The following is a 23,227-nucleotide window of genomic DNA, read 5'->3' on the forward strand; positions in this document are numbered from 1 at the left end:
CCTAGACAGCATATTAAAAAGTAGAGATATTACTTTGCCAACAAAGGTCAGTCTAGTCAAGGCTATGGTTTTTCTAGTAGTCATATATGGATGTGACAGTTGGACTATAAAGAAGGCCGAGTGCAGAAGAATTGATGCTTTTGAACTGTGGTGTTGGAGAAGACTCTTGAGAGTCCCTTGGACTGCAAGGAGATCCAACCAGTACATCCTAAGGGAAATTGGTCCTCAGTGTTCATTGGAATGACTGATATTAAAGCTGAAACTCCAGTATTTTGGCCACCTGATGCAAAGAGCTGACTCATTAGAAAAGACCCTGATGCTGGGAAAGGTTAAAGCTGGGAGGAGAAGGGGATGACAGAGGATGAGAAGGTTAGATGGCATCACCACTCAATGGACATGTATTTGGGTAAACTCCGGGAGTTGGTGATAGACAGGGAGACCTGGCATGCTGCATGCAATTCATGGGTTTGCAAAGAGCCAGACATGACTGAGCGACTGAACTGAACTGAATTTTAAAAATTGTAAAAAGTTAAAAATAACAATTTCTGTCTGCATTCAAATCATACTCTTGTGAGGTAAACACTGTTACCCTGAAGGAACATTTCTTTCTCCTTCCAGGTTTGGTCTATATGATATGTAACCTTCCTTAGTGTGAAACATCCTAAAAGATTGTGTTTAGTTAAAATTACTAACTGGCATGGGAGAAAAGCGTTGGCACCTGACATCTCTAACCTGAGTCCTTTTTCTGCCACAAATTACTCGTATGACTCTATGATGTCGGTGAAGTCTCTTAATTTTGCTCAACTTATTTTCTCAATTAAAAAAAAATGTTGGGATGCAATCTTCTCTAATCCTTGCTGATCAAGCATTTTATAATTAAATGATATTTAGGGCTCTCAGGATATACCATTCGCTTTACCCTTATTTGCAACACGTATTTCCTTGCATTTCTTTTTCTTTATAGTTGGAACTATAAAGAAATTTTTCTTCATAGAAGGAATGTTAGAGAAAGGGAACGGCAATTACCCTCACCTTGCCAGACACTGACATTTACTTAGCATGCTGAGCAAACTTGCAGAGTGACTGGTGCTGAAAATAAAGTCCTTTTGCATGTCTTAATCTGTCCCTTTTCAATCTTCTAAGTTTGTTGAATTGATTTTTGTTTTATTACCCTTCACGGGGTCAATCAGAGTTTCTGAGAGGTTTGCTTGCTCTGGACCTTGATCCCACCTTTGAAAACCTAGCAGCGCACATTCCAAGGACCCAATCCTCAAACCCTCCAAGACACACGCGAGGAGTCCACACATGATACGATTTCCCCAGACCATCTGCTGTTGACATGTGTAGACTCCAAATAAAACCGACTTTAACAAACAGCAGGCATTACCTGTCACAATGCACCATAGGTAGGATGGAGAAAATCTGTTTCTGTGGCCTAATTCAGAAATCTCAGGAAAAGTGTTACGTCTCATTCTCCCAAGAGAGTAAGGGTGAACTACAACCCAGAGCTAAGGATTCCTCTCCCTCACCAAGTCTTCCATGCACTGCCTCCAGCAGGGAGAAGAGCTCCCACTAAATGCCAGCTTCCTTTTGAACTGTGAGTCACTGTGTCAAGGGAATACTTCCCATCTGTCACTCTATACAGAACATCACTGTCTGCTCACGTGTCATATGGACAGCACATAGCATTGCTCCTACCCATAGAAAGGTGACAGGGAAACACTCCGTTTTCATTTACACCGTGTCATTACTCATGGAAAACTGGCAGATTGGCTTGTTCTGTTCTTCAGGTTCACTATTCCCCTGGGTATTATGGGATGGAAATGCACGAAGAACTAAAGATTGCTGGCCAACTCTCTCAGCAGCTGACTTCGGACCTAGCATGAAAAAAGGAAGGGTCTAAGGTTTGAGTCAATTTGAGTGGGCAGATGTGGAGTTAGAAAGAGCCCGACTCTTGAATATATGTGGATTTTCACTTGCTGACCTAAGGGAAACGGAGCTTCCCTGGTGGCTCAGAGGTAAAGAATCCTCTCGCCAATGCAGGGGATGTGGGTTTGATCCCAAGTTCATGCAGATCCCCTGAAGGAGGAAATGGCAGTCCACTCCAGGATTCTTGCCTGGGAAAACCCATGGACAGAGGAGCCTGGCGGGCTATAGTCCATAGGGTTGCAAAAGAGTCAGACATGACTGAGCATGCGCACACACATGACTTAAGGAAGCAGAGGGGGCCGCAGGATACTTCATGTGAGAGGTCTCATTGAGGGGTACAGCAAGAACATGGGATACAGTAAGGGGCCTTTTAGAGAGAAGGGAGGGAAGAGACCAACAGTCTCTGTCCAGAGAAGGACTCAGGAAAGGCAACCCTCCTTGTCTGTGATTTGTAGAGGTCTGTGACCAGAGATTTCTAGGAACTCTTGACCAACTGGAGGTCTGCAGCTGCTTGAGGCATCACTGGAAAGACCTCCAACCACTCCCTCCTGACTTCCCACAATCACTATCCCCATTCCTTCTGCTGTAATTTCATTTAACTTTGGGATTCTAAAAAGTAGATCATCTTCCGAGAAAGTTTTTGATGCTTTGGAAAATGAAAATACCAATGCTGCCCAACCAAGAAAAGCCTGTCTTCTTTGCTTCTCTGCTAGAAAAGAGTCGAGATTAGAGGGCTGCTTTCACGGGTCACAAAGATCCCAGAGGAAAAGGCACCAACATGAAAATCAGGATGAGGAGTCTGGCTGGGACCGAAACAGAGCTGCTCTGGAGAGAGCAAGAGAAATGGGGATGGCAAGTCCCCCACCTGAGCAAAAAAGCCCCAGCTGACCAAGAGTCCCACATAGTACCTGTCAAAACACGGAGGCGTCAGTCTCAGGGCTGTGAACGCAAGCTGCCCCGTTGGGAGCCCTGGTCCAGGGCAGGAAGGAAAGGCTTCTCATCTTGCCCCTGCCAGACACTGCCCAGCTCCTGGAAGGCTGGCGCATGCATGGAGCGCCGGTGTGGACAGCAGTGGAAAAGGAGATGGAGGTCTGAAATGACATCATTCTAAGGGCTGGGACAGAGACAAGGTGAGGAGACAAAGTGATCTGTCATTAAGTGAGGAGTGTCCTCTGGGGAAATAATGGGAAATAAGAGTGTGGATGTGGTTGTTCAGGACAATGCATGAGCCACCAAACCCCCGCAAAGAAGAAAGGGAGGGTCTCAGAATCCCAGCAGTTATGCTGGTGGACTGGTCTCCCGATGGTCTGGTCAGAGACTTCTGTTTTTACTTACAGTGCCTTTCCTCGAAACCAGGAAAAGCTGAAGGTCTCCCTACAAGGTACATAGTGCTAGCAAGACAGTAAGACTTTATTTAGCAGCTTGACATGGGAGAATGTAGAGAGCTGGAAGGAAATCTGGGCTATTACTCGACCTTCCGATTTCATATGAAAACAGTCTGAGGCTTCCCTAGGGATTCAGTAGTAAGGTATCTGTGTGCCAATGCAGGAGACACAGGTTCGATTCCTAATACGGGACGATCAGACACACCACACAGCAGCTAAGCCCGTGAGCCACAACTGCTGAGGCTGTTCTCTAGAGCCCCAGAGCCGCAATTACTGAGCCCACAGGCTGCAAGTACTGCATATACCCGTGAGCCCCAAGGCATGCACTAAGCAGGAAGGGAAGCCATCGCAATAAGATGCCCGTGCACCGCAAATGGAGAGTAGCCCCCACTTACTGCAACGAGGGGCTTCCCTGGCGGCTCAGATGGTAAAAAATCTGCCTGCAATGCAGGAGACCCAGGTTCAGTCCCTGGGTCAGGAAGATCCCCTGTAGAGGGAAACGGCAACCCACTCCAGTACTCTTGCCTGGAGAATTCCATCGACAGAGGAGCCTGGTGGGCTACAGTCCACGGGGCCGCAAAGAGTTGGGACACAACTGTGTGACTATCACTTCACTTCACTGCAACTAGAGAAAATCTGTGTGTAGCAACAAGGGCTCAGCATAGCCAAAAATAAATATACAACAATTAAAAAAAGAAATAATGCCTAGAAACCAATGAATACAAACCTATAACTGTAATATCCAGGGGAAATACAGGATGGATTCCGAATAAATAAGGTTGAAAGCTAAGTGAAATTCATGTATATTTGAAAAATAGAATCCATAATAAGTTGCTAGACTTTTTTTTCCCATATAACCAATGTCTGTCAATTATATCCACAAAATTAACCCTCTGGGCCCAGTGGTCCCTAAAGCTCTTGAGAGCAGGGTCTGACCATTTCTGGATTGTGTATCCCCAGAAGTCCCCACCATATAACAGGCATTTAGTACATATCTGTGGGCTGAGTGACAGTTCCCTCAACTGGAGCACATAAAGTCTGACTAGATTACTTCAAGGTTATCTTTCATCTCTAAACTTGTATTAGCCTCTGAACTTGTCAAGACTATAAGGCTTGACAGAACAATAGCCTCATAATGATGACAGAGGCATAAGTAAGGAAGCAGAACATCAGAATAAATTTGAGAGGGATGAACATAACAGAGAGAAATATGATTTTCATCCCTGGCCTCAGTCTGGGCCAGTCCAGTCTGTTAGGTAGGGTGATCATAAGAACGCTTGGCCAAGGGAATGAGCTAGGGCTGAAATCTGAACTGAATTCCATCTACATGTCACACTGGGGACCCTGGCACATTTTGTCCTTCATCCTGAAGGGGAGAGATTTTAAAATTTAGACAAAGGCTCTGGCTGGGTTAGCTGAGCCCAGTATATGCGCCACCCCCACCTTGCTTAAAGCCAACCACACAACTTCTCTTCACTCTCTAATGTATTCATTTTCTCTGGAATAGAGTGATCTTAGGTTATAGCATTCAGTTTGGAACATACATCTCTGCTGACTTTGAAAATCCTGTTCAAGGGATCCTTTAAACTTCATATGAGCTTAAGGTCTTCAGAACTGAATTAAAGAGTGGAAATGGAAGATTTACTTTTTCTGTTGTGAGAGGTAAATTTTGATCCTTTAGTGAAAACAAAATTCTACTTTCTGAAATACTTAGATCTCTGTATAAATATAAGCAGCCTTGCACAGCCCTTCCTCCCACACTGCCAACCCTAACATTCATCTCTCTTTACAATTCACTGGGCTCACCATCAGGCTATGAATGAAAATGGTCTTGTATAATGGTCCCTTATTAAAACTTCATTCCCACCTCAGCCTGAGCTATCTATTTAGGGGGTCGTACTATGTCATTTGGGGCTTTCCAGGTGGTGCAGTCAGAGAACCTACCTGACATGAGAGACACAGGTTTGATCCTTGGGTCAGGAAGAGCCCCTGGAGTAGGAAATGGCAACCCGCTCCAGAATTCTTGCCTCGAGAATACCATGGACAAAGAAGGCTGGCGGGCTGTAGTCCATGAGGTCGCAAAGAGTCAGACACAACTAAGCAACTGAGCACACACTATGTCATTTAATACACACATATATGTAGCTAACGTTAACAGGGCACTTCATATTTATCAGGCACTGCTCTCTGCAGTTTACATATAACTTCATTAAATCTCTACAGCAACCCATGAAATGGATACCACAGTTATCACTATTATAAGATTCAGGATACAGAAGCTCAGAGTAGTTGTCAGCTGCTCAAGTTTACATAATTCGGCAGTGGTGGAGGCAGCTAACACTTTTATTCTAGAGTATAGACTCTTAACCATATATTTATTATCTATCTATTGAAATCTGACTATGGTTAAATGATGCATACTTTTCCCCCTCAGAATTTAATACTTGAGTGTTACGTCTGATGAGAATAACATTCAATAAATATTTATTGAGCACATGTGAAAGGACCGATTCTGGTACCAGCCTGCCAGATTCAAATCCTAACCTAATCCTCAGTGACCTTAGATAGGTCACTTAATCTCTCCAGAGTTCGGTTTCTTCGCTTGCAAAATGGGGAGAGTGATAAAAAGCAAGTACCTTCTTGGACTGCAGTGGAAATTAAGGAGCTAATTTGTATAAAGTGCAGCCTGGCAGCCAGTAAGATTATGTACATGATAGTGATTGATTTCTTCTTCTCCTTCATCACTATCATCATCAGTATAACCATTAGGGCTACATGTCAGGAGAGGAAATCCAACAGTAAATAACACAACAAAAACCTTGCTCTAATGAAATTAACATTCTAAGCCCTGGTATACTCCGTTTTAACAATCTCATCCCATTGTTTCCATTTGTTAAAGATGTATCAGAGCTTTTCTGCAAAATTAGAATAATCATACCTACCCCAGAGATTGTCATGAGGATAAAATGAGTTAGTACCTATAAAAGTTTGGAACAGCGCCATGTACATAAATGCACTCAATGCACATTAGTGGTTTAAATTTGTATCCGTGCTGTGGGTGTTATGGTTTGATGTCACTGTCTTGATTCTTTCTGAGTTCCTGTAATTTGTTGCTATAGTGATTTTCCATAGCATTTTCTCACAGCTACTTTGCCTCCGCAAAGAACTGCTTTTGAAATTAAGCGTATCTTTCAGTTTCTTATGGCTTCCAATAACACAGTGGTTTACTAAAGTCAAAAAAAAGATTGCTCCCCAAACAAAAAAAAATATACTAAAACTGAGGGAAAATATTCATAACAGCTCAAGTAGGTAAATAATCTGGCTTTTTAAAAACAGCTAGCCAATTAAATTTAGATGGTTGCATCACAGAGAGTTATTTGAATGTCTCAAGACAGGAATTTTGGAATAAGACCAATCTGAGTTCATTTCCAAGCTCCCCTGAGACTCCCTCTCTGGACCTGCCAGGGTTATTGCAAAGAGTAAATGAGACTTTAGGAACAAAGTGAGTAGCCTGCCTTCTTCCCTCCTTCACACTACGTGATGCAATTGTAAATGTGCCTAAAAAATTCTTGAATTCTTAGTGAAAGAACATCTACCGGATCTCTAAGAAGAAAGTGAAGGGCAACATAAATGGTATTTTTTTAAAGGGTCTGTATACATGTATGGGCTGGGGATGTAGCTCAGTGATAGAGTGCATGCTTTGCATGTATGAGTGTCGAAAGTTCTGAAAGAGATGGGAATACCAGATCACCTGACCTGCCTCTTGAGAAATCTGTATGCAGGTCAGGAAGCAACAGTTAGAACTGGACATGGAACAACAGACTGGTTTCAAATAGGAAAAGGAGTATGTAAGGCTGTATATTGTCACCCTGCTTATTGAACTTCTATGCAGAGTACATCATGAGAAACGCTGGGCTGGAAGAAATGCAAGCTGGAATCAAGATTACCAGGAGAAATATCAATAACTTCAGATATGCAGATGACACCACCCTTATGGCAGAAAGTAAAGAGGAACTCAAAAGCCTCTTGATGAAAGTGAAAGAGGAGAGTGAAAAAGTTGGTTTAAAGCTCAACATTCAGAAAACAAAGATCATGGCATCCGGTCCCATCACTTCATGGGAAATGGATGGGGAAACAGTGGAAACACTGTCAGACTTTAGTTTTTGGGCTCCAAAATCACTGCAGATGGTGACTGCAGCCTTGAAATTAAAAGACGCTTACTTCTTGGAAGAAAAGTTATGACCAACCTAGATAGCATATTGAAAAGCAGAGACATTACTTTGCTGACTAAGGTCCATCTAGTCAAGGCTATGGTTTTTCCAGTGGTCATGTATGGATGTGAGAGTTGGCCTGTGAAGAAGACTGAGCGCTGAAGAATTGATGTTTTTGAACTGTGGTGTTGGAGAAGACTCTTGAGAGTCCCTTGGACTGCAAGGAGATCCAACCAGTCCATTCTGAAGGAGATAAGCCCTGGGATTTCTTTGGAAGGAACGATGCTAAAGCTGAAGCTCCAGTACTTTGGCCACCTCATGCGAAGAGTTGACTCATTGGAAAAGACTGTGATGCTGGGAGGGATTGGGGGCAGGAGGAGAAGGGGACGACAGAGGATGAGATGGCTGGATGGCATCACTGACTCGATGGATGTGAATCTGAGTGAACTCCGGGAGTTGGTGATGGACAGGGAGGCCTGGCGTGCTGCGATTCATGGGGTTGCAAAGAGTCGGACACGACTGAGCGACTGAACTGAACTGATATACATGTATGGGCTTCCCCGGTGACTTAGTGGTAAAGAATCCGCCTGCAGTGCAGGAGACCTGGTTTGATCCCTGGGTCAGGAAGATCCCCTGGAGGAGGGCACAGCAACCCACTCCAGTATTCTTGTCTGGAGAATCTCATGGACAGAGATGCCTGGTGTTGCAAGGAATCCTTGGGGTCACAAAGAGCTGGACACAACTGAAGTGACTGAGTATGCATGCATGAATATACAGGTACACACTGCTATATTTAAAATAGATAACCAGCAAGGCCCTACTGTACAGCAAAGGGAACTCTGCTCAGTGTTATGTGGCAGACTGGATGGGAGGGGAGTTTGGGTAAGAACGGATACATGTATATATATGGCTGTCCACCTGAAACTATCACAACATTGCTAACTGGCTATACTCCAATATAAAATAAAAAGTCAACAAAAATTTTAAAGGGTCTATATAGAAAATTCGTTAATTTCAAAGCAAGGGGGTTTCTTTCAGTGAGAATCCCTGCACAGAAAAGAGGCTATAAAATGGAATGTGGCAAGAGCCACCTCTGTAACTTTGCGGGAGTCAATTAATCTCTCCTTAGTTTCCTTAATTCAAATTGGGCTTGGTGATCACTCTACTTCAAAAAAGCAGCGAAGGCCTTTGAAGGAGAAGCTGCTGCATAAACGCGAGAAGGAATCGGGCCTTAAGAGCCATGCCCAGAGGGTTTCCTCTCCTGGTTTTAATTAAAAATGAAATTAAGAATTCTTTCAGATTATATCAGCCTTTTAAAGAAGGCAAAAGAAGGTCAATGATTTGTTAAGCATCTTCTTTCTTCTTTTAATGGTGCATTTCCCAGATTACATCATGTGAACAAAGCTCAAATTTTCTTTCTGGACCCACAGATTTGTAGCAGCGTGGATATAAGATGTGGGGCACTGAGTGAGAATCCACGGTGAATGAGAGGGATTATGGCTCCCGAGAGCCAAAGCCTGTCTGCTGTGGGAAAGCCCCCACTGGAGTCCTGGCTCTCCCCTTGACTACATCAAACCCCACCCTCCGCCAAGTTGTTGGGATACTTAGAATCAAGTATTCATACAAATGGAAAGTGCGTGGCTACTAATCTGTGCTCCAGAGTAGCTATCATTTTGTCTGCATTCCTAAAAAGGTACACATGGGCTAGAAATATTGCTATGTAAGTAGACTGAAAAAAATATATGAGGTCACATAAGGGGCTCCCCAAGTGGTGCTAATGGTAAAGAACCTGCCTGCCAACGCAGGAGACATAAGAGATGTGGGTTCAATCCCATGGAAGAAGGCATGGCAGCCTATTGTAGTATCCATGCCTGGAGAATCCCACGGACAGAGGAGCCTCACGGACCATAGTCCATAGGGTCACAAAGAGTTGGATGTGAATGAAGTCATTTAGCACGCACACGTGTGCTTCAGAAATATGCCATCTTTTATGGGGAAACTAGAAATGTAATAGTAAAAGGGGAAACATATGACTTTGCCAGTGGTAGCAAGGAGGATGCTGCCCTTAAGAATGATAAAAGAAATGAACACCCACAGCTTTCTTATGGCATCTGGGCATACACCTGTGCTGATAAATATTCACCTGATTTGTGATAACACTAAAAATAAATATACATGAGCTCAAGGCTTTACAATAGAATAAGCACGTGAAAATAATAATGACTAACGCACATGGTGCCTAGATAAAGACTCATTTTCTCCACTTCCCTGGATCCTCACAACAATCCTAAGAGGAGAACAGCCCAGATACGATCATTTTCCCCTTTTCTGGTGAGTGAAGGTCAAAGGAAGGCCTCAAACCTGGACAGTCTGGACACAGTTCTTGGCTCTTCTATGACATTGGGTTGCCTTCGTCTCGAGGAAGAGACCTTCCCTCTACTCTGCCTCCCTGTCCTTCCATTGATTTTCCTTCTACAGAGCTTCAAATTTTTGAGGACAAACGTCTGTATATTCAAAGCTATGGTTTTTCCAGTAGTCATGTATGGATGTGAGAGCTGGACTATAATGAAGGGTGAGCATCGAAGAATTGATGCTTTCAAATTATGGTGCTGGAGAAGACCTTTGAGAGTCAAACCAGTCCATCCTAAAGGAAATCAACCCTGAATATTCTTTGGAAGGACTGATGCTGAAGCTGAATCTCCAGTACTTTGGATACCTAATATGAAGAGTCAACTCATTGGAAAAGAGCCTGATGCTGGGAAAGATTGAAGGCAGGAGGAGAAGGGGACGACAAAGGATGAGATAGTTGGATGGTATCATTGACTCAATGGACGTGAGTTTGAGCAAATTCTGGGAGATGGTGAAGAACAGGGAAGCCTGGTGTGCTACAGTCCACAGTGTCGCAGAGCTGGACATGATTGAGTGACTGAACAATGAAATTGAGAACAAGAGTGCCGCCTGTCTTCAAGAAGAAGTGATGCAAACACTAACTAGTAGATACTCCAAGCTAGAAAATTCTTCCTCTTAAATCTGTCATAAGTACCCCCTAGCCTATCTGATAATTAGTTCAATATCTATTCATATCTCTCCAACTCCATAGCTTCAGTTTAGTTCTTCATAATTTCAACCTTATTTGATATACAAACTAGTCTCCCTTCAAACTCTTCTCACACAGCAAAGGGATCTATCTAAAAACATAAATTGGAGCTTCCCCAGTGTCTCAGTGGTAAATAATCCACCTGCCAATGCAGGAGACATAGGTTCGATATCTACTCTGGGAAGATCCCACACGTCACAGAGCAACTAAGCCCATGCGCCGCAACTATTGGGCCTGTGCTCTAGAGCCCAGGAATCAAAACCACTGAAGCCTGCGCCCTAGAGCCAGGACTCGAAAACAAGAGAAGCTCCTGAAATGAGAAGCCAGTGCCCCACAGCTAGAGAGCAGCCCCCACGCACTGCGACCAGAGAAAATCCCTTGTAGCTTTGAAGACCCAGCACAGCCAAAAAAATAAAAAAATTAATTTAAAAAACACAAATGGAATTATGTCTTTATTCAGCATTAAACTCCTCAACAACTCCACACTGCTTACAGGACAGGGACCCAAATCCTCGGCTCGGCACATAACACCTTCTATGAGTCGCAGCTGCCCCTACCTCCAACTTTATCACCCAGACAATGACCCTAAGCCACACAGAGCTGCTGGCTGTCCCAGAGTGCACCCACGAGTTGCGGCGCGCGGGCTTAGTTGCTCTGTGATGCGTGGGATCTTCCTGGACTAGGGATGGCACCTATGTCTCCTGCATTGGCGGGTGGATTATTTACCACTGAGCCACCGGGGCAGCTCCCATTTGTGTTTTTAGAAAGATCCCTCTGCTGTGTGAGAAGAGTTTGAAGGGAGACTAGTTTGCATATCAAATAAGGTTGAAATTATGAAGAACTATACTGCAGCTATGGAGAGGGAGGGGTATAAATAGATACTGAGCTAATTATCACGAGGCCTAACCCTGTGCTTTCGACTTGGAACACATTTCTTCCCTCATCTGACTGATGAACTAAGTGTCTTTGGGAAAACTTGAAGGAAGCAAAGAAAGAGTTAGATGATACTTCCTCCATTTACCCTTAGAAACTCACCTGTACTTTTATTATAACGTTATTGTGCATAGAAGTTATATTTGATTTTGAACTTATAGGCTTTGAGACAGGTAAAACGTTAATAGATTTTCTAAAATTTTATAAGGCATGGATGGTTGTCAAAGATAGGCCACCATAACTTTGGCTTATGGCTGAAGTCTTGTAACAGCCTTGTGGACCTATGAGAGATAAGGTTAAGTTCCCTATGAAGAATGGTTCTTATAAATACTAGAACTTGATGAAACAAGTTGTGAGTGGGGAACATTCCTCTGTGTGTGTGTGTGTGTGTGTGTGTGTGTGTGTGTGTGTGTGTTCACATCTCCACAGAAGGGACAACCTCAGAGCATGATTCCTCCCTTTGGTATCTCTTCTAATTGCCTGTTTTTAGTTACCTAGAGATTAAGTACACTGGAGAAACCAGGGGCCTTTAGCAAAGGAACCTCACAAAGTACAACAATGAATTCTTCATTTACGTGGTCTTCTTCACCTCCGAACCCCTAGCATCTAGGGAAATGCCTGGTGACACCTAGTAGGAGTTCCTTGAAAATATACTCTTCAAGGAGTTGATGTTTTATGAACACGTAATGCTTCAGAGATGTTTCCTATCTAAAATCTGCCAACATATTTTAGCTAGACTTCATCTGGTTTATCTCAACCTCTTTTTATCAATTATAGTATAACAATAATTAGGACCATCTATGTAAAAAGACAAATGAAAACATGTCAATATGTTGAGAAAACAGGCAAGGATATGATATTCCTTGCCCCAGGAACATTAAAAGCTGAATCACTTAACATTTTCCCCAAGAAGAAAAACCAATTACATCAAAAACTCCATTTTTTTTTTTTAAAGAAAAAGAGATTTTTTCTTTAAAAAAGCAAGAGCCTCTCGGATAAGCAAGAGCCTCACAGAAACACCATTTGTTTTTCATAGAGCTTCAAATTTTAGTCTGATACCAGGCTCTGCCCATTTCTTGCTTTTGCAGGGTCTGAAAAGTCAATTACTCTAAACATAATCTGCAGCCTTAGGAGCGGACGCTTTGCCAAGTAATTTAAAGTGCTTTGCTACGGAAAACTTACAGTTTTTCTCTTTTCTTTGAGATGATGCTATGGCAGTAAATTGTGTATACAGCTAATTCATCCCTGGATATTTGCTATTAGTTCAAAGAGCTGAGAACTTGGGTATTTAAAAGGCAGAGAATACAGATGCTTGACTCCTGGCTTTTGCTGACTTGCCTCCATTCTTCCAAATGTTGATCAGAGATGAACTGGTACCCAGGGAAAGGTGCTTCACAGGCTAACTTTCACAGAAATAGCTTTCATTGCCATCTAAGACTATAACTACAATTATCAGTGTGGGCATACTTCTGAAATACACTGCGGGAAATTTTCAACTGCCCTGAAAAATATACATTAAAACATACTGCAACTTAAAGATGAGGCATTGCTTCAACACTTCTGGTTGGCCTTTTCAATTTACACCTTTGTAAAAAGTTGCCTTTAGTATAACATTTCGCACCTTGTCAATGCTTGACAAAATTTGGTTGGATGAATCGACAGATATTTTCTTACAATATTCTTTTACGGCAAAAGATCCCTAAATATTTTTACTTAACCTTGAGTAGAAGAAAGAGTCCATTGTTGATGAAGACAATGGATTTGGGATCTTCATCACTAACAGAGTTGGCTAAGGGCTTGTCTATTTACGTTCTTGTTGGCTACGGGCTTGTCTAAGTTCCTGCCTACCTCTGATGTTCTCTAAGTTATTCAAGGTCACAGTGGAAAAAGCAAGGGAGGGTGTCGTAAATGGAACTAGAATCTTTGAACTTGTCCCCAGAATTACTGGCTGTATTTCAAGAAACATCGGTGTAGTATTTCCCACTGGAGAGAAAGCAAATAATCTCCGAAAGGGACTGCCCAGTCTTCATGAAGAACTGAGAGCTACCGAATCAATCTATAGTATAGACAGTGACCATTAAGAAAACTGAAGGTGAAAGTGAAGGACACAAAATGAGTTCTAGGCCATCATCTGTTTCCAAGCACAGATTCGTTCATTCATAGAGGTATTTTATACCCCTCCTAAAAACAGAAAAGCACAGCTTGAGTCACAACCTGTTCCTGAGACAGGTATCTGTTTGCTTATCACTAGATCTTATTTCCACATGTACTTAGGCACTCAATAATTCTGAGCTCCTGCTGTGCCAGACTGGGCTAATTGTTAGGGATATAGCAGTGAACAAAACAGACGCCGTTTCACTCAGTGACCTTGCAGTCCAGAATGTGAGAGAGCCATTTGGTTTAAAAATCACATGTACATTTATAAATTGCTTGAGTCAAATGGGAAAAGAGAGAGCGACTATAGCAGGGGACCTGATTTTCTCTTTGAAGGAGCTTCTCCTCCAGAGTACAAGTTAAACTGAGACCTAAGATGACCAGCAGTTCATCAGGCAAAGTGTAAAAAGAGCTTTTTGATTTGAGGAAAGAGCATGTGTGAAGCACTTGAGATAGGAAGAGATTTAGTGCATTTCGTAAAGAAAAAGAAGGCTGGTGTGAGCAGTGTGGTCAGCAAAGGGAGCGGTGACATGAGATGTCTAAGAGGCGGGCAGGCAGGGGCTCGATCATGCACGGCCTGGATGCTATGCTAATGACTTTGCATTTATCTTAATGCAAAGGTGAGAGCGCACTGATCTGTATTTTTAACAGATCACTTTGGCTGTACTGAGAATAAAACAGGAGGACAGTAGTGGAAGGAGTGAGACCTACTAGGGGACTGTTATAGGTGATGGAGGCTTGGATTAAAGTGGTGGAAAGGGAAGTGAAGGAGAATCAGTACATTTGAGATATATTTTAGAGGTAGGATCAACAGGTATTTAAGGTAAGGTATTTAAGGTATTTAAGATCGGATGATGGGTGTGAGGGAAAACAAAGTGTGCAGCATGATTTTCAAGTTTTGGCTTGGGCAACGGAGTAAATGTATGTGTCCTTTACTGAAATGGAGAAATGTGGAAGGGGGTAAGAATTTCAGTATCGGTGTATGGGTGACAATATTACTGAAATGGATATGTGTGTGTGTGTTATCCTTTTCTATAAATAAATAAGGAAAAATATGGAAAAAGAAAGGAAAGAAGAGGGAAAAAGAAGGGGACAGAATGATAATAAATAGAAAATAGAATTCCCAAGGGGAAGATGGAGGGTGGGGGTTGGGACTGGTGGGGGTCAGGACTGCTAAGGGAATGTAATATGAAAAATACATATTCAATGTTATAGAAATTTTTTTTTTTTTAATTTGGGAACAATCCCCTATGGTTTTCATCATGCAGATTACAGAAAGTAAATGGAGTAGAATCATTTCTGGTGGGTCTACACAAAGGTGGACTGTCATCCACTTACTGGTGAGTTTTTAAGAAGGGATGTATCAAAACCCCCAGGGGAATGCAAGGAATGTGACTTTTGTGTTCACAGAAAGAACATGGGTTAAAAAAAAAAAAAGATTCATTGACATTGAGCTAGAAGAAGGGAGATGAGAAGGCAGGATAAAAATAGAGATAGGAAAGACAAAGAGAAATGGGTGGATTTGGCCAGCAAGCAAAGATGTCTCTGCCACCATGCCTACGCCAATTGCAGGTACTAATGGTCACCTGGGTGTGAATCCCAGCCCGGCCACACAGTGGAGGGTGACCTCGGGCATGTCAGGTACCCTCTCAAGCCTTGATTTTCATACTTGTAAAGCAAAGATAATGATAACATCTACATCATAAGGTGACTGTCAGGGTTAGCAGAAATAATTCACAAGAAGTGCTTAACACTCCTGGCTCAGAGGAAGAGCTCAATAAATGTTAGCTGCCTTAACGTAGCTGACTGTTTATAGATGCATAATTACTAGAAAGTCATCATTGTAGCCTGCCTTCTCACTTCCGTGTGGTGACTTTGCCCTTTTAGCTTCAAAATCATATAGTTCACTGTATCAAGAAATAGATTTATAGTATGAAGAACTTTTTCAAAGAGCAAAGCTGTTAGGCTTTGCTTGTTGCAAATTAGTGAAAATGCCCTAGCATAGCCAAAAATATGTTTCTCATTTATTTCTAGAAATGTTAGATATAATTTAAAATTTGGTATTTAACTCCTCTCAAGAGGCAAATCATTAACTTCTAAACTTATTCGTTGAAAACCTCCAAGAACAGAGGTGATGTTCTAAGGAGATCTTATTCACTACGAATCACTCAAAAAATCTGTTTTCTCTGTCATGATAATATTATGAAGCCATGTAAAGATATTCTGTCAGAAAACGTAACAACACAAGCACCACATTCCATGTAGAAATATTACAATTGAGATCTTCCCATCTTATACTAAATTGGAACTGTCTTATGAAACACTGTGTTCTCTTTTTCTTTCTGTAGCTGACTGGCTGCTACAGGAAGATAGGAATTTATTGTTTGTTATAAATATGCTTTAGAATTATAATGTAGAATTATGTCTAACCTTTAGACTTAGAACAATTTACAAATTTTTGTAGAAAAACTCAAAACATTCTATGATCAAATCTGAACTCCACATTTATTGAGGGAATTGCCTTAACTGCTCTGACTTTAATTTTCTTATATAAAATGGCAGTTACTAAGTAAGACAACTGATGTAAACACCTATCATTACAACATACTGTAGAGGTGAAGATTATATCCTTTGTGGTTAGTTAGCACTGACTAGTTCTGTAGTTTTGGATGAGTTAATACCTAAAGGAGTCAGTTAAATGATGACATTAATTTAATAATTTAGTTAAAATATGAAACGGCAATAATAGCATCAACTTCTTAGTCACTGTGATGCATGGAGCAGAGCATTACTATTTAAAATGTACTAATCCAGAATGCAGTTCTCTTTGAACCTTCCGTATGAGGGAAAGGGTGCTAATTATATTCCAAAATGAATTCTTTGGGAAAAATATAATTAATGCCTTCTTAACAATGCATGGGGACCGAGAACATTTGGAGCATTGTGTGATCACGTGTAAGGGCTCTCTGATCACACTAGGAGACCAATGCTCTCCATGTCTCCCCCTGCCCCATGGGAGCAGAACGGCTCTCCACCCCGAGGAAGCTGTAGGGTGCAGAGCAGCGGGCAGAGGCGGATTCTACCCGTTCGTCCTCTGGAAGCACATGCACCCGGAGAAGATGAAGTGAGAAAGCGCATGCAGTACCTGGTCATCTCAGAGTCGGGGAGCAGGCCTAGGTGGTAGTGGGGGTAGGGAGCTGAGAGAAGGAAGCTTTTGTCACACTCAACAGGGGAATAGTGCCTGGGAGAAGCAGGCTTATCACACAGTTTGTTCACAGTGCTGTAAACGGGTTCCGGAGGCCTGGTGATACAAGAGAAAGAGATGCAGGGTTAGTGCTCACACTGAACGACAGGCTGCGTGCAGCATCTTACCATAGGCAACAGCAAATGCCCCAAACAACGCCACGGGCTTCACGAGGCCTGAGTGAAGAGGCTCTCCACAAGCAGGTCCTCGGGTTAGAAATCACAGCTTTGGCTGACATGTGGCATGACTAAAAGTCAGGTGTCAGATACCTCAGTAGAGTCACAGAAAGAGACATGCGTGCGTGCTCAGTTGTGCTCGACCCTGGGACCCCCCAGACCGTAGCCCGTCAGGCTCCTCTCACCATGGAACTTTCCAGGCAAAAATACTGGAGTGACTTGCCATTTTTTCTTACTTCAGGGAATCTTCCTGACCCAGAGACTGATCCCATGTTTCCTGCATTGGCAGGCAGATTCTTTCTCCTGGGAATCCCAACAGAGTCATAATCAACCTTTAAATACCGTATCTTTTTAGATAAGCCTGTCTGAAAGGCCAAAATTTGGGAATCTCTGACATGGCTCCTTCTTACACTGGAATCTTATCTTAAATGTGAACTTCACATAGACTTTCTCTGGCCACACTGGCCAGGACACCTTGAAATTTTTCAGAGCACCTATTCATATTTTATGATAATCTTTTCTCAGCATAAAATAACCTTTTAAATATTTTCATTAATTTTTTTATTGTCACTGTCACTACACCATAAATTCTATGAGCAGAGAGACTACATTTTTTTTAACCACTTACAGTACAGTGTGGCACATAATGCGTTGACCGCATGTATGAATGAATACATGAATACAACTTCCTATATTTATACTGCAAAATTTTTGCTTGGTGATATGTGGGGGGTGGTTGGCTTTACCTAAGAATCTAACAGGTTCCTCCGTATATTTATTCATAGTGTGCTCCCTGTCCCCTAGAGTTGACTTCAGAGAGTTTTCCACAAGGAAGATTTTAGTAACATTTCTATTGAGGGAATTCATCTAGGGATACTGAAACATTACCTAAAATAGCAACATTTTTATATCCGTTATTGACAAACATACATATTATGATCAGATAAAATTTTCTATAGTTTCTGGTCAAAGATCCATATTAAAAAAGAAAGTTTCACAACTCTCTTCTCCATTTTTTAAGCACATGGTCTGAAAGTACTTTCAACATCTTTCCATTATGTAAGAATGAAAAGATGGGTATTGAAATGAAAGGTCTATGAGCAGTCAGGGTCATGGACCCAGAAAGTGTAGCCTTAGCTGGGAAGGTAAGGAGCAAGTCAGGAAACTGGGCCATGTCCAGAGTCACACTCAGTGTGGGGGCAAATTGCACCTCCTGGGGTCACAAGACACTGGAGGCAGCAAGTGGTGGTCACGAGCCCGGGCAGAGGCACAGGAAGTGAGTTCAGTGACGGCACGGTCTGTGCTTCTGTAGCTCTAGCCCTCAGTGGCTCCTCCCGTGTAACAGGCGCTAAGTCAGTGTGGGCAGAGAATGGAGAACGGGGAATAAAAGAGAGGGTAAACCAAGCATTACAAATGAACTACCTAACTGATAATATTGCTGTGGCCAATCATGGGATGTCAGCGTAGACATAATGTCTAGAGACCTGGAGTCTGGATTCTTTTTCAACACAAAGCTTTCCATGACACAGAAGGAGGTTCCTTGGCGTGTTTATTTTGTGTAACACAGTAGAGGGGCTGAGGAGGACTCCAGAGGCCTATCTGTCCTATGGAATAACGACCTCAGTGGGAAAACAAAGTACTTTACAGTGGAGTTGGCTTGTTCTATCCCAGCGGCTGTAACATTTACAAGAAGAATTAAAAGTTTTTTAAATAAAAGAGCCAGACTTATTAGGGAATCTATCCTTCAATAAGACAACTGCTCTGTTTTAAGAAAAATGCAGTAAGTTCATAAATTTCTGTTTATCAATTTAAATATATATATAATTTATACTGGTAAAACAGCACTTAAAAGAGGCAACTGCAAATGATCCTTAAAAACTGTTCTTTTTTTTTTTAATACAATATTTTTCTCTTTCTGACTTATTCACTCTATACAACAGGCTCTAGGTTCATCCACCTCACTAGAATGGACACAAATGCATTCCTTTTTATGGCTAACTAATATTCCACTGTATATATGCACCACACCTCTTTATCCATTCATCTGATGATGGGCATCTAGATTGCTTCCATGTCCCAGCTATTGTAGACAGTGCTGCTAGTAAAACAGTACTGATGAAGCTATTTGCAGGGCAGGAATAGAGACACCGACATAGAGAACAAACTTTGGACACAGCAAGGGAAGAAGAGGGTGAGACAAATTGAGAGAGTAGCATTGAAACACATACACTAGCGTATATAAGTTCAGCTCAGTTGCTCAGTCATCTCCGACCCCGCGACCCCATGGACTGCAGCACGCCAGGCCTCCCTGTCTATCACCAACTCCCGGAGTTCACTCAAACTCATGTCCACTGAGTTGGTGACGCCATCCAGCCATCTCATCCTCTGTCATCCCCTTCTCCTCCCACCTTCAATCTTTGCTAGCATCAGGGTCTTTACAAATGAGTCAGTTCTTTGCATCAGGTGGCCAAAGTATTGGAGTTACAGCTTTAGTATCAGTACTTCCAATGAAGATTCAGGACTGATTTCCTTTAGGATGGACTGGTTGGATCTCCTTGCAGTCCAAGGGACTCTCAAGAGTCTTCTCCAACACCACAGTTCAAAACCATCAATACTTCAATGCTCAGCTTTCCTTATAGTCCAACTCTCACATCCATACATGACCACTGGAAAAGGAATGTCTCCACTTTTGAATATGCTCTCTAGGTTGGTTATAACTTTTCTTCCAAGGAGCAAGCGTCTTTTAATTTCATGGCTGCAATCACCATCTGCAGTAATTTTGGAGCCCCCCCCCCCAACAAAAATCTCTTTCTGTTTTCATGGTTTCCCCATCTATTTGCCATGAAGTGATGGGACCAGATGCCATGATCTTTGTTTTCTAAATGTTGAGTTTTAAGCCAACTTTGTCACTCTCCTCTTTCACTTTCATCAAGAGGCTCTTTAGTTCTTCTTCACTTTCTGCCATAAGGGTGGTGTCATCTGCATATCTGAGGTTATTGATATTTCTCCCAGCAATCTTGATCCCAGCTTGTGCTTCCTCCAGCCCAGCATTTCTTATGAAGTACCCTGCATATAAGTTAAACAAGCAGGGTGACAAATACAGCCTTGACGTACTCCTTTTCCTATCTGAAACCAGTGTGTTTTTCCATGTCCAGTTCTAACTGTTGCTTCCTGACCTGCATATAGGTTTCTCAAGAGGCAGGTCAGGTCGTCTGGTATTCCCATCTCTTTCAGAATTTTCCAGTTTATTGTGATCCACACAGTCAAAGGCTTTGGCATAGTAAATAAAACACAAATAGATGTTTTTCTAGAAGTCTCTTGCTTTTTCGATAATCCAACGGATGTTGGTAATTTGATCTCTGGTTCCTCTGCCTTTTCTGAAGCCAGCTTGAACATTTACTTTAAGTTCAGGGTTCATGTACTGTTGAAGCCTCCCTTGGAGACTTACTTTGCTTTGAGCATTACTTTGCTAGCGTGTGAGATGAGTGCAACTGTGTGGTAGTTCAAGCTTTCTTTGGCATTGACCATATATAAAATATATAGCTAATAGGAAGTTGGTGTATAACAAAGGGAGCTCAACATGGTACTCTGGAACAATCTAGGGGGTGGAATGGGGTTAGGGGGAAGTTCAAGGGGAGGGACATGTGTATACTTATGGCTGATTCACACTTTTTTATGGCATAAGCCAACACAATATTGTAAAGCAATTATCTCCCAATTAAAAATAAAAACTTAAAAGTATTTTTATCAGTTTTTATAGATAATTCACTGATACTTTTTTAAAAAATTTATTTTTAATTGGAAGATAATTGCTTTATAATACTGTGTTGGCTTCTGCCATACAACAATGTGAATCAAGGTTTTTTTAAAATCAGTTTATATAAGTAATTCATGGGCTTCCTAGGTGACTCAGTAGTAAAGAATCTGCCGGCCAGTGCAGGAGACAGAACATGCGGGTTCAATCACGGGGTCCGGTGGACTTCCTAGAGGCGGAATTGCAACCCACTCCAGTATTCTTCCCTGGAGAATCTCATGGACAGAGGAGCCTGGCGGGCTACCAGTCCACAGGGTGGCAAAGAGTTGACAGAAACTAAGCACGCACACACACGTAATTCACACAATGGGAAGTTATGTAAAAGAAAATGCACTTTCAGTTAGCCATTGAAATACGTCTCTTAAAACAGTCAGATTGAATATTGTTCATGATTTGGGCACAGAGAGTTGGTTTTGCTTTGTTGACATAATCAGCTTTATGAAGATTAACATATTTCCCATGGTTTTAGAGACAGAAAGATGCATGATTCTGATTAGACAAAGTCACCTTGGAGATCACAGTCTGATCTGTACCTAAAATGTGCTGTCTGCACAAAAATTCAGCTTGGGAAAAGTGTTGTATTAAATAGGCTGCATAAATATGAATTAAATAAGAAATGAAGAGACAGGTATGAACTCTATGGGAATTATTCTGGGTAGGTTATCACAAGAGGACCTGCTTTTATTCTTCAATTTTTCCACCCTGAAACAGTGCTACTGTGGCAGAGATGGCTGGATAGCTTCCCATTCATTTTACTTATTTTTTAACCCATTTTTTCTCATTAATGGAAATCAAAACTTTCATTGGTCACTTTTCTGGTAATAAAGATTTTTATTTCTGTTTTGTAGGTAGATGTGGCTCTGGGATTTGTGAGATGGCTGCTTAAAGGGAAGCTGAGTTAGCTGAGACCCCTGCAGTTTTACTCTTTCCCTCTTCCTCCCTCTGCTGACCTGGAATCCAGATACAGTTGCTGGAGCTTCAGCAGTCTTCTTGGACCATGAAGCAGCCTTGAGGATGAAGGTAAACAATTCAGAGAGTAGAGCATATTGGTAGAGCTTGTGTCACTGGTGATGCAGAGTGATAGTATACCACCTCTGGACTACCTATTTCTGGATACTTTTGTGTGTAAAAATAAACAATTGATATCTTGTTTATGCTATTTGGACCATAAAGAATGCTAAGTACTGAGAATAGATGCTTTCAAACTGTGGTGTTGGACAAGACTCTTGAGAGTTCCTTGGACTGCAAGGAGATCAAACCAGTCCATCCTAAAAGAAATCAGTCCTGAATATTCATCGGAAGGACTGATGCTGAAGCTTGAATACTTTGGCCACCTGATACAAAGAGCTGACTCATTGGAAAAGACCCTGATGCTGGGAAAGAATTGAGAGGGGGATGACAGAGGACAAGATGGTTGGATGGCATCACCGACTCGATGGACATGAGTTTAAGCAAGCTTCAGGAGATGGTGAAGGAGAGGGAAGCCTGGCATGCTGTAGTCCATGGGGTCGCTAAGAGTTGGGCATGACTGAGCAACTTCACTTTCCCTTTTCACTTTCATGCATTGGAGAAGGAAATGGCAACCCACTCCAGTGTTCTTGCCTGGAGAATCCCAGGGACAGAGGAGCCTGGTGGGCTGCCGTCTATGGGGTCGCACAGAGTTGGACATGACTGAAGTGACTTAGCAGCAGCAGCAGAGCAACTGAACAAAAACAACAATTTTTTGTTATATAAATAGTACCTAATATTAACGGATATTTGTTTGTTGTTTAGTTGCTAAATCATGTCTGACTCTCTGCGACCCCATGGACTGCAGCCCGCTAGGCCCCTCTGTCCATGGGATTTTCCAGCAGGAACACTGGAGTGTGTTGCCATTTCTTCTCCAGGGGATCTTCCTGATCCAGGGATCAAACCCACATCTCCTGCACTGGCAGGTGCATTCTTTACCATTGAGCCACCAGGGAAGCCATTAACAAATATACTCTTACAAAATAAAAGCTGATTATCTAATACAAAGAAATAACTATAAATAGGACCTACCATAAGGTGCTAATATATTTAATTCTGTCAGCAGTCCAAATAACACTTTCTTTATACACAGAAAAATTTAAAGAATGCTATTTTCTTACTATATAATTTAGAACCCATGGTTGTTTAGAGAACTCATTGCATCTTTATTTTAAAAAATACATACATAAAATGGTAGCTAATCTAAACTGCAAGCACAGGGCCTAAGAAAAAAGGAATCAATGACTTTTTTCAGGCCATAAAACATTTTCATGGT

At 42.0% G+C, this 23,227-nt stretch overlaps 1 protein-coding gene across 11 annotated transcripts in view; it reads right to left on the reverse strand.

The window, feature by feature from the left end:
• DLG2 (discs large MAGUK scaffold protein 2) overlaps positions 1-23,227 on the reverse strand; it is a 1,427,929-nt gene that overhangs the window by 547,171 nt on the left and 857,531 nt on the right. For 7 of the 11 annotated variants that reach the window (XM_068976931.1, XM_068976935.1, XM_068976929.1 and 4 more), the window contains one exon: positions 16,855-17,010. The exons of the other annotated variants lie outside the window; for them this stretch is intronic. In XM_068976931.1, coding sequence (XP_068833032.1) covers positions 16,855-17,010 — 156 coding nt within the window. The remainder of the gene's footprint in view (positions 1-16,854; positions 17,011-23,227) is intronic. 11 annotated transcript variants of the gene reach the window in all.

The sequence above is a fragment of the Capricornis sumatraensis genome, chromosome 8 (genome assembly GCF_032405125.1).
Source record: "Capricornis sumatraensis isolate serow.1 chromosome 8, serow.2, whole genome shotgun sequence".
In the NCBI taxonomy this organism is placed as follows: Eukaryota; Metazoa; Chordata; class Mammalia; order Artiodactyla; family Bovidae; genus Capricornis; species Capricornis sumatraensis.